This window comes from Drosophila innubila, assembly GCF_004354385.1.
Source record: "Drosophila innubila isolate TH190305 chromosome 2L unlocalized genomic scaffold, UK_Dinn_1.0 4_B_2L, whole genome shotgun sequence".
In the NCBI taxonomy this organism is placed as follows: Eukaryota; Metazoa; Arthropoda; class Insecta; order Diptera; family Drosophilidae; genus Drosophila; species Drosophila innubila.
Genome location: NW_022995372.1, coordinates 6,498,153 through 6,513,722, shown reverse-complemented (window position 1 = coordinate 6,513,722; position 15,570 = coordinate 6,498,153). Strand labels below are relative to the sequence as shown.

General features: G+C 35.1%; 4 protein-coding genes across 6 annotated transcripts; 3 read left to right on the top strand and 1 right to left on the bottom strand.

The window, feature by feature from the left end:
- The first annotated feature begins 107 nt into the window (after positions 1-107).
- Positions 108-3,653, top strand: LOC117779459 (glucosamine-6-phosphate isomerase). Of its 3 annotated transcripts, none has more exons than XM_034615664.1 (6): positions 108-272; positions 1,232-1,337; positions 1,409-1,536; positions 1,610-2,151; positions 2,343-2,400; positions 3,429-3,653. In XM_034615664.1, coding segments are annotated over exons 2-6 (828 nt in total). In that variant the 5' UTR covers positions 108-272; positions 1,232-1,239; the 3' UTR covers positions 3,431-3,653. The 3 variants fall into 3 exon arrangements, with proteins under 3 accessions (XP_034471555.1, XP_034471554.1, XP_034471556.1); XM_034615663.1 differs by having other exon boundaries at positions 112-273; positions 1,203-1,337; XM_034615665.1 differs by lacking the exon at positions 2,343-2,400 and having other exon boundaries at positions 114-273; positions 1,203-1,337.
- On the bottom strand, positions 3,636-4,620 carry LOC117779458. Its single transcript, XM_034615662.1, is given in 2 exon segments — positions 3,636-4,076; positions 4,079-4,620. Coding segments are annotated over 2 exon segments (846 nt in total). The 5' UTR covers positions 4,491-4,620; the 3' UTR covers positions 3,636-3,642.
- Positions 4,621-5,247: 627 nt separating this feature from the next.
- Positions 5,248-6,300, top strand: LOC117781035. The gene is made up of 2 exons (XM_034617750.1): positions 5,248-5,373; positions 5,432-6,300. The coding sequence occupies exon 2, from the start codon at positions 5,618-5,620 to the stop codon at positions 6,167-6,169; it is 552 nt and encodes a 183-aa protein (XP_034473641.1). The 5' UTR covers positions 5,248-5,373; positions 5,432-5,617; the 3' UTR covers positions 6,170-6,300.
- A 3,424-nt stretch (positions 6,301-9,724) lies between these two features.
- On the top strand, positions 9,725-11,036 carry LOC117781876 (transforming growth factor beta-1-induced transcript 1 protein-like). Its single transcript, XM_034618755.1, has one exon. The coding sequence runs from the start codon at positions 10,115-10,117 to the stop codon at positions 10,655-10,657; it is 543 nt and encodes a 180-aa protein (XP_034474646.1). The 5' UTR covers positions 9,725-10,114; the 3' UTR covers positions 10,658-11,036.
- The last annotated feature ends 4,534 nt before the right edge of the window (positions 11,037-15,570 follow it).

Here is a 15,570-nt window from a genome sequence, read left to right as displayed (position 1 = left end):
CCGCAGTCCAGTCAAGAGCTAATCGCGTTCGGTAAATAAATATTTGTGTATAGTACATGTATATACATATGCGTATTGTATAAATTGGCAGCCAAATTGAAGCGGCACCCACAGCTCGTTGCCAGTCTCGAACTCAACTCGAACGCTCCAAGTTGACCGCTCTCGATTTTGTTCTCCAGCTACGATATTTAGTGCTTGCCTTTGTACTTTTCTGTTATTGTTTTCGTTGCCTGTGCGTTTAATATTGCCAAACGTTTCATTAACATTGCTAAGGTGAGTGAACAACTTGACGACCGTCAAGCGTCCTCCTTCAAGTACATGCATACATACACACATAACTGCATACATATATATGCATAACTGCATATGTTTGTTTGTATGTATGCATTGCTGAGTGTGTCTTATAATTTTGAGAACGAAAGTGTTTGTGGCTACAGTGCACGCTCAAGATGAATGTCAATTTAATTATAATTACAATTGTTTAGTAAAGTCAACTAAAACAAAATAAAAATTAAATTAATAATTACGATTTTAATTTAGACAAATTTATATGTGATTAATATTCATTATTTTTTAAACAATTAAACCATGAGGTTCAATCAATATTTAATTAACGCATATAAAAAATAATAATAAATAAAATATTATAAATTTCAAATAAGATTTGCATTTAAAATCGCTTTAAATTAAATTTCAATTAGATAAAATAGTATTAATCATCATTGGACATTTTAACCTAAATGTTAAATAATAAATATTGATATGTTTCTATATCAAAATGCTTAATTTCAGTTAATATATAATCTCCACATACATATTTAAAAAAGTATGTTTTCTTTTTCATTTAAAATTTAAATTTTATAATAAAAACATGAATTCGACTTTAAAAATATTTAATCAATGTACATAAAAAATATGCAAATAATAAACAATTTTGAATTTTAAACTGAAATGCTAAAATGTTAATATATAGGAGTATACGTAATTAATAGGCAAACTAATGATAAACTTAAAATTCGACATTTGCACCTCATTGATCAGTCATATCGAGCGTGCACTGTCGAAATGCCGAACTTTAATCAATGGGCGGCTTGCCTTCATTGTGTTTACGAGCGAAATACAGATATACAAGTGTACATACATGCAAACAAATATATGCCAGATCTAATCAGACCTTATCTGTAATCTATATTTATAAACAGAGTACAGTAATTTGAATTCCGAATTTACCGTCTTAAAATGAGATTAATAATCTTGGAAACGAGTGAATCGGTGGGCAAATGGGCGGCCAAGTATGTGATGAAGCGCATCAATGACTTCAAGCCGGGACCAAATAAGTAAGTTAATACCAATGTGATAATTGTGATAAGCTTAATCATATTGACATTGTTTGTATTACATTTTATAGATACTTTGTGCTGGGTTTACCCACTGGAAGCACACCACTGGGCATGTACAGGGCGTTGATTGAGTTCCACAAGCAGGGCAAGGTCTCCTTTCAATATGTGAAGACCTTCAACATGGACGAATATGTGGGTGAGTTGTTGCTCCTTTCCCACTTTTGATCTTCACCCAACTTGCAGCTAATTGTTGCATGTGCATGTTGCAGGATTGCCACGTGATCATCCCGAGAGCTATCACTACTTTATGTGGCACAACTTCTTCAAGCACATCGACATTGAGCCCGCGAATGTCCATATCCTGGATGGCAATGCACCCGATCTCGTTGAGGAGTGCAATCAATTTGAGCAGAAGATCAAAGAATCCGGTGGAGTGGAATTGTTCATTGGCGGCATTGGACCCGATGGACACATAGCATTTAATGAGCCTGGCTCATCTTTGGTCTCTCGAACGAGGGTCAAGACGTTGGCACAGGATACGCTCGAGGCGAATGCTCGCTTCTTTGACAATGACATGAACAAAGTGCCCAAACAGGCGCTCACCGTGGGAGTTGGCACCGTAATGGATTCGAATGAAGTCATGATCCTAATCACGGGAGCCCACAAATCCTTTGCTCTCTACAAAGCCATCGAGGAGGGCGTCAATCACATGTGGACCGTGAGCGCATTCCAACAGCATGTGAACACCTTAATGATCTGTGATGAGGATGCAACGTTGGAGCTGCGCGTGAAGACGGTTAAATACTTCAAGGTAGCTACCAGGCCTTAATCGAATAAGTTTACGGTTGTATGTAGCTATTTACCTTCTAAAGGTGTTTGGAGTAGATCTCTGTAATATTAACCCATTAGCTGGCAATGTTCTACACTTACAAAAGGTTTCAAATGGTTAGTTCTTAAGGCTGAAGAGACTCTTGCTAATTCTTGGATGATATGATTTCACAGGGAATACTAAGAGATACAGACGAAGGCGCCTCCCAGGAAGGTTACACAAATTTTAAATGTAATGTATGACCAAAATGGTTGTGCCCCCTCTTTTATATCGTTTACTGTTATACAAGTTGATAATTTTTTTTATCATTTTAGCAATTACTTAGATAAATATACATATAATAATGTAGAGCATACTTCCAGCTGGTTTAAACAAATTATGCCTAAGAATATTTTACATTTGGAAGAGATCTGATATTCAAGACTGTACCGACTGTAAATTTTTGAAAGCTATTATAGAAGCAATTAAAAAAGAATCATTTAAAATTTATTAATATTTTTAAGCAGTTGATATTTTATTTTTATTTTGTAGATTATTCTTACAGGCGGTTAAAGTTATTTTAATATTTTATAGACTGAAATAGATATATGAATGATTTTTATAAGAATGCTTTTCATAATTTGAAAAGCTCTTGATTATAACCAAAATTGTCTTAAGTTAGTAGTGAAGTCAAATATGGTCAACATACAATTAAAAGCAATTTTAAGCAGATTTTTTAAATTTTCGGAAATGAAATTTAAGTGAACTAATGATCAAGACTTTATTGTTTGTAGCATGTGAAAAAAGACAAATATGGTTCCCCCAACAGATCGAAGAAATCTTAAGCTAACATTTTTCTATTATATTTGTAAAAATATATATTTTGTTAAAATAATGTTGAGCATTCTTACAGTTCGAAGAAAACGGTAAAAAAAATGTTTCAGAAATGTAAAGAAATTGAAAATTTTTTTGCTGTAATTTTTTATTTTTTCATATATGTATATTATTATACTGAAATTGGCAGTTACCAAGTTAGTTAACAAGTAAATAAAACATTAAGCATATAATACATGTGATATGATGTTAAGTTAGTTGCGATCTTATTTTATAGTTATAGTGGTTATCGGCTTAACAGGCTGTTAATTTAGATTAACAGTTGAAAGCGATTATAATGAATGACAGAATTCTTAACTTAAGTGGAAATTAAATTATAAGATGTTACTCTAAGTACTGTGTACAATGCTTAAAGACTGTTATTAACATCTGGTTTATCTTTTCAGAGCCTGATGGATGTGCATGCCAAGCTGATTGAACAGCAAAAGACAACGTAACTTAAGATGTGACTACGCTCAGCCAGGATGGATTCGGATCCACACGGAGAGAGCAACAAATTGTTTATGAATTTATACAAACTTATACTTATGTTTAGTCTTTATAACGAGGAAACACTGTGCGTTGTATATTTGTTTATATGTGTATATAAAGAGACAAATCCTAACAACATCCACGGTTGCGAATCTGTTTCTCCTCGTGCTTTTCAATGAGACGGAACAGTTGCTTGGCATAGAGCATGGAACGCACAGACTCCTCCAGGATGAGCTGATGATTCGCCACAGCACGACGCACTTGCTCCTGTATCAACATGGCCTCCATTCGCTTGGCCCGTTCCGTCAGTCGATTGACCACGCTGGCATTCACATTGATGATGCCCTCGGCGGCACTGATGATGCTTTGACAGACCGCCGGAGTGTTGATCCTCTCACGCTTCAGACTCTCACGGATGAGTTGCTGCAGCACCGTTTGCCGGGCAGCTTTCAAGTAGCCACGTCTTAGGTGCTTACGCTCTATCTGGTGACGGAGGGGTCTAAAATGAGATCCCTGTGTGCCGCCCCAGACTTTGCTACGCATGGTCTGATTCCTCTTGCGCTTGCGTAGCGATTCCCGAAAAGTTGCCGCTTCACACGTTGCAAGCTGGCGTTTCTTACACTCAAGCGTTCCGGCTGGAGGCAAGTGTTCACCTGGTGCCAGATCTCCTGCCGGTTGCTCAACGATGTGCTGGGTGCCCAGTGCAATTTGTGGGCCAATCCATTCATGATGTACAATTGTCGTATGCACTCGTTGAGGAAACTGCGCTTCGTGGGACTCTGATAATTTGGCGGATTATTGATTATATAGTGATCCCGCTTATAGACGACACAGTAGCCACTGTGTCCGGCCATGATGCCCGGATATTGGTAAACGATCAACTGTTGGTCCGAGTAATCGATCGGTGAATTAAAGATAATGAGCTTACTCTGTGCGTCCAACGGAGTGCGAAATATCAACAGCTGCGATGTGTCCATGACTTCGAGGCGTTCCAAATGCGAGTGTTGTGGCTAAGGACACCTCAACGGGCTTATATAGCCGACAGGTAAACGTTTATCCTGTCAACTTGCGTAAAAACTACCAATCGCGAATGTGCGTGTCGTAATTTTCAGGTTAGCTACGAAAAATTGAGGTTAGGTACGAGCAATTGAGGTTAGGTAGTGACTTAACTTCGCATAACTGCCGGTAAATATTAAAAGTTGAACATCTGATTTATTAAGCAACATATCACCCTGCTTACCTGACAACTAGCTTCGTATTAACCAGGTGCGCATCTCAATTTGTAGGTTAGGTATAAGCAATTTAGGTTAAGTAGAAATTTGACTTTGGTAATTTTGGACAAATATTAAAATGGGAAAATCTAACTTTTTATCACGTAGAGTCTGATTTCAATTTGACCTGGCAGTTTGCGTAAAAGAACCCAAGCGCAAATGCGACTTAACACAATTTTAAGATTAGGTAACACTGGTAAAAAACGAGTACGATAACTTTGTGCAAATTTATGTAACAGAAAACAAGAAATCAAAACTGCCTAGACAGTTAATAAAGTTAGATTAAAAAATATAAGATGGGGAAAAGACAAAATAAAAAATGATATTTACAAAACCAAACCTTGAACGTAATCATTTTTTCTTCTTGTTTATATATATTTACTTGTTTATAAAACGTTAAAATAATTTTAAACATAATCTTAATATTAAAATTTGTAAATCTTGGAAGCTCCGACTTATTAACTCAGTAGGCCGAAAAAGGGCAGCTCGAAACGAAATCGAGTTAATCGAGTTTTCTATCCGAATTTCTGGTTCAATTACAAAGTAGGCATGTTATAGGTACAAAGCTGGAAACCTTATTGGTAAGCAGGTACGTGTTTATACAGAAAAGTACTACTTTCCAAACTTTAAAAGGTAACTTTATGCAGGTCCTTTAAGGGTTATATGTGTAATCGGTTCGCTAATCCATCGATACCAGGTGTTTCCCTATGTAAAGTAGGTAGCTAAAGCAGTTACCTGTTCCTGATATTTTTGGCATATAATATGCAGTGTAAACGAGTTGCAGCTGTCAGATCGAACTGAACTATTAAAGCAATCACAGCTATATACGCAATATGGGAGCTTCACTCGACAGCAAAATGTCCTGCGAAAAGCCTTTGGCAGTTGTCAATCCGATGCCAGCAGATGATAACGTTGTCAACATTGAGGAGGACGAGGAGGAGAAGGCCAATGTAACATTGCATCTATTTCATTATCGTCAACAAATAGGCCTCAAATCCCACCATGTGGTCAAATGGGCCTCGGCCAAGTTGCTTCTCACCGAAGAGTTGCTCAAGCAACAGCAACAACGATTGCAGCCAAATTTGAAGATATCGTTGGATGAGTTAGATTCGGATGCCGCGTGGGCTGAAAGACAATTGGCCATGTTGACGGATGACGAGGACGACAATGAGGATGATGACACGGAGAATAGACCACCAAGAGGCACTCCTCTGGACAGTGAACTCAACCATCTGATGAACTATAGAATGAAGCTAAGGAATACCATAGTCCAGGTGGCCCAGGAGAAGCTGCGGAAACGCGAGAAGACAAAGATCAAGCGTTTGAAACGCCGCACGCTCATCTCCTCCAAGAAGCCCAGCAACAAGGACAAATATCGAGCATGAGTTCGGTACTCCAGATTAATTTTACTTACTTGTATATATTTAGTTTAATTGTCTTATTTGTAATTTTAATTGTATTTGTTTTGTTTTCAACGCCATTAAAATGTCCGCTTGACACTGATTTCAAATTTAAAGCGAAATTTTTAATTTGACCAACTTCCTTTTTTGCGCTTAATTCGAACAGTTCAAAGAGCAAAGTTCAATGTGCTGCCGTGTCAATGTCCCAGTAGAACCGCTTAACCCCTATTGCATAATTAATTCCCCCAATTGGTAAATGTAATTGCCGATTTCAACTTCTTCTCATTTGCTATCTGTTAAAAAAAAGGACTAATGTTCTTTCCGCAGAGATTGACTAAAAATTCTGTTTGGTTTATTTTATGCGAAACAATTCTTTGGAAGCTTGGGTATCCTAGCTGGTATAGTAATTAGGTGAAGTCAATAATAAAACAATTGTGAATTAAGATTAAAATATCTAAAATATGATATTCTACTATATATGAATAAATTGTATATTTTAAATTCTTTAAAGTACCTATGCCCAAAACTAAAGGAAACATGACCGACCCCAGATATATTGCTTATATAAGTCAGAGTTCCAATTCTCAATTTGTTATACCTTTTACTAATTAAAATACTTGATAATGGTAAGAAAACCTTTTTTTTCAATTATTTATGTACTAAATACCACATCGTTCGTCACAAAATGTTTCATTATAAATTTTGAGGCATGTCCTTTTACCTTGTAAAGAGGTTTTTTTTTTCCAAATATTAATGCATTAGCCACGTAAGCTCGATTCCTAGAAGCCTAGATTAAATGTAAGCGAGTGTTACATTACATTTATTGAGAATATGTTTATTTGACATGGCTTCTATGAATCGATCAAGTTAGATTTTTCGTAGATTATAATCTAATAATTATTACACTCGTGGCTATAAGAGCTGAGAATCGTAAGTAAGATTAAGATTTTCAACAAACAAACTAGCAAACTTTTCATTTCATTTTGGAAAGGCCACTTAACATTTTAAATTTAATTATCTTTTGAACCAGTTGTCGGAATGGGATGTTGTATCAATAGACGCGTATTTTTGATATGATTTTGCGTCTTCGACTTACACCCCCTTTTCTCATATATTATCTAATTGTAGTGACTCCATTTTCAGTATTCTATTTGCAATATACACTGTTAATATCCTATGCTATCATATCCTTAAAAAAATTTGTTTTTTTTTTTCATTTATGTTTTTAAAGTTTTCGTATCTAAAAATAGCCTCACATTTATGCATGGACAGAAAGAGTAATATAAGACATTACATAACTGATCGGTTTTTAAACAAAGTAGAATATTATTTTGAAAGCTACAATCTCAGATATCTATAGCTTAGGAATTTGATAAGATTTTATTACACCCCTGTTAACTGAATATTAATTTTTTACTTTTCACATTCAATTTGTTAAAATTCTAGGGTATTGCAGCTTCGTATCTTTCATTTCCCAACATAGCAATTTATAGTCGCAGCTTTCCGCAATGTAAGCCACCAAATTAGTCACACAAAGCACCACATAAATAAATTGACTTTAAGGAAAATTGAAAATTTGAAAATGAAAAAAAAAAACACCACATAAATTTTTAAAGCCATATCAGTTAAGGGTAGATTTTAGCATTATGTGGTACCGAATTCTGTTTTAGGCTGAATATTCCGATAAAATTAGTAAATTTCATAAAAATATTTAATTAAAGCATAAATACTTGGAGTATCCGGCTGCTCGACAATTAAGAGGTGGCACGGCAGGCACATAACACACATAACACACACACAGCCAAATACACATATGCGTGGTCCAAGCCAGTTCAAGTAAGTGGCAATTCTCCGATGTGGTGCTGCCTCTTTATCCTCCTCACCAACCACTTGTCAGCATGGAATGTCCCACATCTCTCCCAGTTCTTCTTAAATGCGAATCAAAGAAGGGTATGATAACTTAGTGCGCATGCACGTAACAGACAGAAAAGGTCGAAGGTCTAATCAACTTCAGTCTGTCATAATTTTTCCAAAACTTAACCGATTTTCAAGCGTATTGTCGATTTGATTATGTTTTGGTCGCTAAATTCACTCTGCATTTGAAATTTGTTCTTTTATAAAATATAATATTTTTCGACTACCATTTTCAGAATTCGATTTCGATGGCAAGGGTCCCCTTGTGATTTTTGAAAATTGCAAATTTTAAATCTCATGTTTTTACTTCTAATCGACTCCTTATGGCGTAATTAGTATAAAACAACACTTTAAACTTGATTCAGAGACCTTTTATATTCTTGTAAAAAATCATGTCAAATTGGACAAAAATTTTGACTTGTAAAGTTGCTAGGGGTAGAGTCAGACCAACTTCAAACTTTCATAACTTTGTCAAAAGTGAATCGATTTTTAAGTGGAATATCATTTTGTTTATGGTCTTTTTTTTAATATCAAATTGTAAATTTGGAGTTTTTACTTTTAATCCACTTTTTATTATTATTCTTATTATATTTAGTATCTTAGTGTAGAGTACACTCGACTATAGCACACTAAATTTTTTTTTTATATGTTATTTGTTGTTGTTGCAGCTGATGGCCACGTAGCAGGCATTGTTTTTGGCTAGCACTCATAATGCTAGCGAGGAGTAAATTGTGCATTGTGGATTGCTCTGTTGTACATGTCACCATTTCATTTGCCGCTGCTAGGAATTCCAAATTGTCCAGGGGGGTTGACAGGCAGGCAGACAGGGGTGAGAGGGAAAAGAGGAAGGGAAGGGAAGGGGAACGACCCGCTTGAGAGCTTGTTATGCAAGTTGAAAGGGAATTTGTGTCAGGCTCTGCATTGGCGTCGTGTCTGCGTATGCGAGAGTGCGTGAGCGGATCATGATGAGCAGCAGCTGTGGCACAGAGTGAGACAGAGGGAGAGAAAGAGAGAGAGGGAGGGAGGGAGGTAGAGGAGTTGGACCTGGACAGCAGCATAATTCTAATTATTTTATTAAAAGCATTTCATCCAAAAGTATTTAATGCACGCGATAATTGCAGCGTCATTTTCTAATTGCATGCAGACACGTTTCTGGGACAAGTTCAAAGGATGCATTCGACATGGTCCTCGATGTCGAGAGTCCTGACAACATTTTAGCCAAAAACCTTTTCTTTTTATGGATATTTGGACAGTTTGTCAGGAGTTTAAAAGGCATTTTGAAGCGATTAAATTGGATAATATTAACTTAAATTTAAAGTATTGTTCTTTTCAATTAAGGAATTAATTTGGGGCTTATTTGAGTATAAGATCGTTTAAATAATTATGTTCACAACATGTATGTAAAATTTAAATGCATTAAAGCGCATAAGTGTGTATAATTATATGTGTGTTATAAAATTTTATTTAAATTAGCTTAAACAAATGGAAAAAATTATATCAGTGAGTTTTGGGATAATTAATTTTCTTTTTGCTTAAATTAAAAATTGTATTGATTCACATTACACATTGTATTAAATTATGATGGAAGCTAGGAAACTTTTTTTCTGCTTGTAATAGTATGCTTTGGGAAATGTTTTTCAGTTTTCGTTGGATCGGAGTAGCCTGTGCCCATTCATAGGACAATTGTCAAGCAGAGCTACACGAGTACAAGCGATATATTATCATTTAGTTTTTGAGTCTCACAAAATTAACTCGTTTTCTGTTCCGTTTTCCGAATTTATATTCATATATATTTTGAGAAAGTAAAAATAAAAAAAAAACCAAAAAAAATTAATAATATTCGTTTACAGTCATTTTCTAATTTTCCCCCATCTATTATATATCCGATATATATTCAATTCGTGCATGAGTGTGTGTGTTTGAGCAATTGTTCTCTGTAAATTGAAGGAAGGAACTGCACAGAACACAAACCGCAATCGACAATCTGATAATCTGACAATCCGACAATTCGATAAGATGAGTGAGGAGAAGAATATTGTGTGCCACAAGTGCAACGAGACGATAACGAAGCGTGTGATCACCGCATTGGGAAAGACATGGCATCCGGAGCATTTCCTGTGTCTCCATTGCGATGAACAAATCGAGGATGCCACATTCAATATACAGGACGGCGAGCCGGTCTGCAGCAAATGTTTTGTGGAGCGTTATACAAGCACCTGTGCCGGATGCAAGAAACCCATATTGGAGCGCACCATTTGTGCCATGGGAACAAGCTGGCATGAATGCTGTTTCAAATGTGATGGAGCCTGCAAGATGCCCCTCTCGAATCGCCCCTTCTATGAGCGTGATGGCAAGGCCTACTGCAAGCAGGACTATGAAGATCTATTTGCAGTTCGCTGTGCCAAGTGCGAGAAGCCAATCACCGACAGTGCCATTGTGGCCATGAATGCCAAATGGCATCGCGATTGCTTCCGTTGTCAACGTTGTGAGAATCCCATCACCACACAGACCTTCACCATCGAGGGTGACAAGCCCGTCTGTCCCGCCTGCACTTGCTAAGCGTCTATATCAAGTTGAAGTTGCAGTTCCAGTTCCAGTTCCAGTTGCCCAGCTGCAGATCCATCATTGGAGCCACCATACCAAATAAGACACATACTATATGCTATATTATAGTTTGAGGTTAGGTTTTGACTGTTTATGCATTTATAGTTTTTATAAGCCAAAATACTCATATTGCTGCCAGGAGATTGAAATTATAAATGTAACAACACGCTCAATCTGAGGCTCAACAACTATGAAACATTTACGTATACAAACACACCATTACACAAAGCGTTCCCGCTCACCTCCACCCACCTACACCCACCCACCAAACACTGTCTACTCACCACTCCATCCATCCACCTACTTAATATACCAAGAAAATGCCGATGAGAATGTTTGAGATGTTTTATTTCATTTTCATAGCAAGATGTGACCATGTTTTCTTTAACAGTAATAGTATTTAATATTCCTAGTCTGGATAGTATTTCAGTAAATAGAAATAAAACACATTTTAGTCCATATTAAAAAAAATCTATCATTTAATCTATCATTATTTTATGTATTTATCAATTTTATTCTAAAAATAAATTTTCAATAGGTTTAAATAATTCTAGGTTTTAATCCAACAACTCTTTTTTTCCAAAAGAATAACTAGCTTAACAAACTTCAAATATTTTGTAACTTGAGCTGAGCTCAGTCAGAATTACCTCTTTGACTAAAGTTTGCATTTTTTTCAGCAACTAAATAATTAAATGAACAATTCATAAATATTTTTTAACCTAACGGCAATCGAAAATAAGATATTAGCATTCATTGATTCTAAAATATACTCTAAATGTTTTAAATTATCTTCTCATTTACATTTAAAAATTTTATTTTTTCACAATATATTTAAGTGTGCATTTTTTTTTGATAATGTTTTTAATTCAAGTAATTAAAGTTTAATACAGAAAAGCAAGTTATGGAATATTTTCAGATCTTATCCCAAATTAAACCGAATTCGAGCGTTCTGTGGATGTTTGTTAAACACACAGTAAACAATAAACACAGAGATAAGCAACCCTTGCCCAATAGATGTACTCATAAATATAATTTGAGATTCTCTATTTACCGTTTGAGATGTGCACATAAATGTTGAGTACTTTGTGAAGCGGGATGAGATCATGTTTCGGGCGGGCGTTGTCTCAATGGAGGCAAGAGACGAGAGACAAGAGAATATAGTAAATGGTATGAGAGTGAATTGCAGAGACAAACAATCAATTTGATTATCTCATGTTCATAGACAGATTCAATGTCATATTCATATTCATAGACATATTCATATATTGGCTATCAGTGCGCGTTGGGATAAGGATTAGCACGTTGATAAGTAAACAGAGTCATCAGTGGCACAGCAACAGTGTGACTGAAGGCGGAAAATGCACTGGGGATGTTTTTCCAAGCGAGGAAAATTCGCTTCGACAACAGTAAACACACACACGCACACACACACGAAGTCAACGATGACGATAACAAGCGAACACCGAGAAGAGCCGACGAAGTTTCGTTTTATTTGGTGGCTTTTGTGGCTTTTTCAGTTGACTCGTTGCCGGTTTCAGTTTCATTGGTAAAACGAAGCGCATGGAAAGCGGTTCCAAAGCAGCTCCAACGCAATTGCCAATTAACTAACGTGGTTAACATCGTAACGTACCGTAGCAATTTTCCGACGTGCCGTTGATTTTCTAACTTGCGACCAAAAATTTCGCTAATTAATTGCAATGCAAAAACTATGCAAAACAATAAACAAATGTTGCAAGCCAACTAAATACAATAATTACAAAAGAGTTTGCAGCTGCTGGCCATAAATTGAATCAAAAATCTTGTCGAAAAGATATCCGAATATTTATTCTCGCGATCTTTTGTCTCGATAACAAACATATTTATTGCATATTTGTGGATATAAGATAAGAAAAGTGCACAAAAAAAAAAAATGGTAGCTGTTCGGTTGAAATATAAAAAATAGTTAAACGTAGTAGAATAATGAATATAATGATATTATTGTAAGTTTTACATAGAAAATTAAGAATTATACAAGATTATAATACTTTCGGAGTAAAATTTGGAAAAAAAAAATAGGTTAAAGTATTTATTTTAGTTCTTTAAGATAAAATAGAAAATAATTTTTTTTAATTTTTGTAGAGTTAAGTAAACTCAGTTTAGCTTTTTTGTTATTAACTTCATCAAAATACCCTTGAATTAATTTATTTAAAAATGTATGATTTTTATACAAAAGTAATTATTGCAATTTCGGCTCAACTTATTAGCCTTATCAAAAATATATATGTATAAGAGTACCTCCTCGCACAGTTATATTCTATTTTAATCAAACTAATGAAATAACTAGAACATTAATCATTTCTATATATATATTTTATCTTCTTCAATTTTAATTTCCATTTAAGATTAATTACGCATCAATTGAAAGTATATTAATGCAACCTTAAGTCAATGTAAACTACAATATTAAATAACATGTGTTTTTATAAGCTCATTAGCTGCTGTTCAAGTATGTAAGGTGCAAATGGTTCAACACAATAATTATAAGCTGAGTGACACTTGATTAATAACATTACCAATGAGCAATCATCTTAATCAATTTGCATATTGCAATCTAGATGCAAATTGTTATAAAAAATTGTTTTCAAGTGCTCCACAGTTGACAATGAACATTAATATTATATCAAATAAGGATAATTTACATTGGTTTCTGGCAAATGAGTCTCTATTGTTTGGTTTCAAACATTACGCATACGCCACCGCTTACCTTCGCTCAAAATATTTAGAAATTTTGAACCCTTTTTCCTGGAAATTAAACAAAACAGCAGCAACTAAAAAAAAACTAAAGTGTGTTATCAGGAAGTTATACACTAGCAGATACCCTGTACAAATTTTATCTACAAAAAAAATATAATAATAAAAACTTACCTTACCATAATTTAAGTTGTATTTTTAATAATAATAATATATTGCCCTTGGCAACCAGCTCTTTGATACAGGGCATTAATAACGCAACCCAATTTTGTAAGCTCACAAATTTTCGAAAAACGTAACAATTATTTTATTTTTGACGGTTGCCACGATGCGTAGTCTGTGAATTGGCAGCGATAGAAGCAACAAGAACAACGACGACGACAACAATTCCCAGAAGCCTCAAGTTCATACAACTTCGAACAGTTGTACTTTGACTTTTGCCAGCGACGGTTGTCGGTTGTTGGTTGTCGGTTGCGGGTTGTTTTCTTGCCGCTTGTCGGATGAACATTTGCTGTTTATGTCGCTGCCTTTTTCGGGCGCAACAGGACGCACCTTAAAAACCAAAACCAACAATTTCGTCGCGCTGCTATTTCTAACCTTTAATTGGGAAAATAAAAGAGCGAAAAAAAAATAAAATATCTACAGGCAGCTGGCAAAGCCAAAGCCAGTTGAAGTCGGAGTTGAAGTCCACTTTGGAATTGGCAAGTGGTAAAGTGGCAAATGGCTTTTGGTGCTTAGAAGCCGGCTTTGTGTCAGTGTTGTGCACAGTGTGTCAAATGTGTTGAACTTTAAAGTGGCCTCAGGTACTGAATGAAGTGCTTGACACAGCCACAGTTACAAACGGCAGTCAGTCTGTCAGACTGCCAGTCAGTTAGACAGACAGTTGGTATAAAATTTGTTTATCATGTTGTTTGACTTTGTGCCTCTTTTGAATAATGCTTTGCTATCTACACATGCCTCTAGTTTCAGCTTTTTTTGTTCTTATTTCTCTTTATCACACCTGCTTTGAATAGCTCCACAAACTAACAACTCCACAACTTCCCCCTCAACGAACCACTTCCCCATTAAATAAACTACAAAATGAAAACTCCTAAAAAGCACTTCACAGTAAGCTCGTGATGATCTGCTTTGAGTCTTTTTTAAGAATTCATTTGTTTTTTTTTTTCTTTTGAAACTTTTGTTCAGATTTGGACAATTGTTGTTTAATAAAGTTGCCAATTGAGAAATCAATTAATGTAAGCCAAATGTGTAGCTGTTCAATGAGTTGGCAAAATTATTAAATTCTATTATTTTTAGGGGCTTGCCAGCTTAAGTCGAACAAAATCCAAGTAAATACTTGTATTGCCAAAAATAGCAAAAGAAACAATCAAGGAACCATTTAAAAATACACAACACAATTTATCAACAAAACATTGTAATATCCCCCAAAAAAATTAATAAAACTGATAAATAAATTCGAACCCATTTTTAATTGCAATAATCAGAAATTGTACGGAAAGTCCCTTGAGCTCGATGGAACTTTGTGTGGCCTTAGTTCTACGATAAATTAAATTCAATAGCTTGCAGAAGAGCGGTGCGGTCGACTGGATGATACCCTGTAAATAGCTGTAAAAGATGCTTTAGGTTTCAGTGTAAGCAAAGCGTTAATATTATTTATAGAACAGTAACTTAAATTTAATTTTATATTAATACTTTCATCCTCCTCATTTTAAAAAGTTACAGGGTATTTTAATATTTTGACTGATAGCAGTCGAAAATTATTGTGAACTTGCGTTGTAACTCTGTCATTTATTATTAAAATATATTATATACATTTTTTTATCGTCTCACTATTGTTACTGTTTTTTTTCGCACATTAATTGATAAATGTTTTTTTTATCAAATTGTGATCAAAAGTAATCAAGCGACTGATACAAAAAAAAAAACAAAAGCAAAATGAAAAGTGCGTAAAAAGTGCGAGAGAAGAAGATAATTGTCAACAGAATTAACAATTACAATTATAAACAGAGCAAACAATTTTGCTGAGTGGCGGCGAGGCAAACATAAGATACAGTTCCAGTGCAAACCCAGACGAAGAAGAAGATTCCTAAAGCAACAACAACAACAGCAGCTGCAACAACAACACTTGCTGATAAGAA